The sequence below is a fragment of the Juglans regia genome, chromosome 7, assembly GCF_001411555.2.
Source record: "Juglans regia cultivar Chandler chromosome 7, Walnut 2.0, whole genome shotgun sequence".
Taxonomy (NCBI): domain Eukaryota; kingdom Viridiplantae; phylum Streptophyta; class Magnoliopsida; order Fagales; family Juglandaceae; genus Juglans; species Juglans regia.
The window spans coordinates 5519908-5521603 of record NC_049907.1 but is presented as its reverse complement, the minus strand read 5'-3'; the positions used below and the strand labels follow the sequence as shown (position 1 = coordinate 5521603).

At 37.3% G+C, this 1696-nt stretch overlaps 1 protein-coding gene across 1 annotated transcript; it reads left to right on the top strand.

Annotated features, from left to right (window-relative positions):
- The first annotated feature begins 482 nt into the window (after positions 1–482).
- LOC108994616 (Golgi SNAP receptor complex member 1-2-like) lies at positions 483–1683 on the top strand. Its single transcript, XM_035692574.1, has 2 exons — positions 483–735; positions 1168–1683. Exons 1-2 carry the CDS (start codon positions 514–516, stop codon positions 1369–1371), a joined length of 426 nt encoding a protein of 141 aa, XP_035548467.1. The 5' UTR covers positions 483–513; the 3' UTR covers positions 1372–1683.
- Positions 1684–1696: the final 13 nt, after the last annotated feature.

The following is a 1696-nucleotide window of genomic DNA, read 5'->3' as shown; positions in this document are numbered from 1 at the left end:
TCCCTACGGTTCCGCCAGTCACCATATGTCGCTCCACCCTAGCTCCCGCATCTGTCTCCCTCGCACGGTCTCCCTCGTGGGTTTCTTCGTCGGGTTATATCGTTTGAGAACTGGAAACCACTATAGGGCATATGGCATTTCGACCACTTTTCTAATGGCTTGAATTCAATCGACTCAGTAGACTCGTGATTTAGAAAGTGGCACTTTATTCAGGTATATCCCCCCAAGCTCTTAAGCATTATGGAGAAGATTATGAACCCAAAATGAATAGCGTTCCAAAACCCAAGTTAATATGCATATAGATAGAAGTAGAAAATACTTGTCTTTCTATTTTTGTGCATCACATTCTGCTGTCAAAATATCCATGTGCAAATTGTATGCTTTTAGAAGAAATGGTGCTTTACATTCCGGTGCTACAAAAAACTAACAGATGATTTTGAAAATGGCACTCCACATAATGGTTTATCATCTTCAAATTTAAATGCATAATACCTTGGTCAGTGGGCCTCCCTTATGAGGATCTATATTTTGAAATCAGGATATGTAGATTCTGGGTCCCCCTCTGTTGGGTCCAGCAGATCATGGAAGTCCATGGAAATGGAAATCCAATCCTTGCTTGAGAAGCTATTGGATATAAATGATGCAATGAGTCGATGTGCTGCATCTGCTGCACCAGCAACTTCTGTAACTCAGAAGCTTGCAAGGCATAGAGATATTCTACTTGAGTTTACCCAGGTTTATTTTCTGTCATTAACTTCTTTTTACCCCCTTGCATTTTACTTTTATCAATTGTACTCAGTTTAGTATGGTTTACAGTTGTCTTAAAAAAACTATCTGATTTATGTTGTCTTCTGGAAATGTCACTTTTTTTTTAAAAAAAAAAGAATTTTATAATATTTTGAAGAACGTCAATAGTCCAGCTCAATTTTACTTTCCAACTGAAAAATTTCGGAAACCCTCTTAACAAATATCCTCTTTCATGGGGAAACAGGAAAAGTGGTTTGTGTTTTACTGCTAGCTCAGTCATGTGGCTTCAACATTTACACAGTGACCTTTTTTCTATTTTTGTGTGTGTGTGACATTTATACAGAACCTTATCAGTGTAATATTACTTGTGATACTCAACATTCATCTGTCCCATGAAGAAATGGTGTTTTTCTCTTTTAGGAATTTAGAAGAATCAAGGGAAACATAAACTCAATGAAGTCGCATGCAGAGCTTCTGAGTTCAGTCAGGGATGATATTAGTGAGTATAAGGTTAGTCTGGTTAAAAGCTCTTCCTTATCTTGTATCATCAACTATTTCTGTTTTTCTTTAATTGTTGCTATTTATTTTGGTCATTGTGTTGCGAAACATGTTGAATATCTCTAGGCAGCTTGAAGTTTTATTAAATTATGATCATATATGAGTTTGGAGATCAGTATCAGTTTGTGTGGGGAACCTACCATTTTACTACTACAGAGCAAAGTTGCAACTTCAACAATGTAACTTTGTATTATATTTTGACTGAACTTTGTTTGTGCTATGGATAGTGTAGAAGTTTGTTTGTTCCCTTGCAGTGCTCTTTCTCCCTGTTGTCAATGCCGGTATGTGTCAATGCCGGTATGGTGCTTGTTGAGCCTTGACAGATAAGATAATTAAAAATGGATAGGATTGTCTAAGGTATCAATCGAAGGAGTGCAGCAACAGCCATCGG

What these genes read in the sequence shown, in the direction of transcription:
- LOC108994616 (XM_035692574.1), top strand. Translation starts at nt 514, where the DNA reads ATGAGGATCTATATTTTGAAATCAGGATATGTAGATTCTGGGTCCCCC. An exon ending in TTCTACTTGAGTTTACCCAG is followed by an intron (nt 736 to 1,167) that starts GTTTATTTTCTG and finishes TTTCTCTTTTAG; the next exon opens with GAATTTAGAAGAATCAAGGG.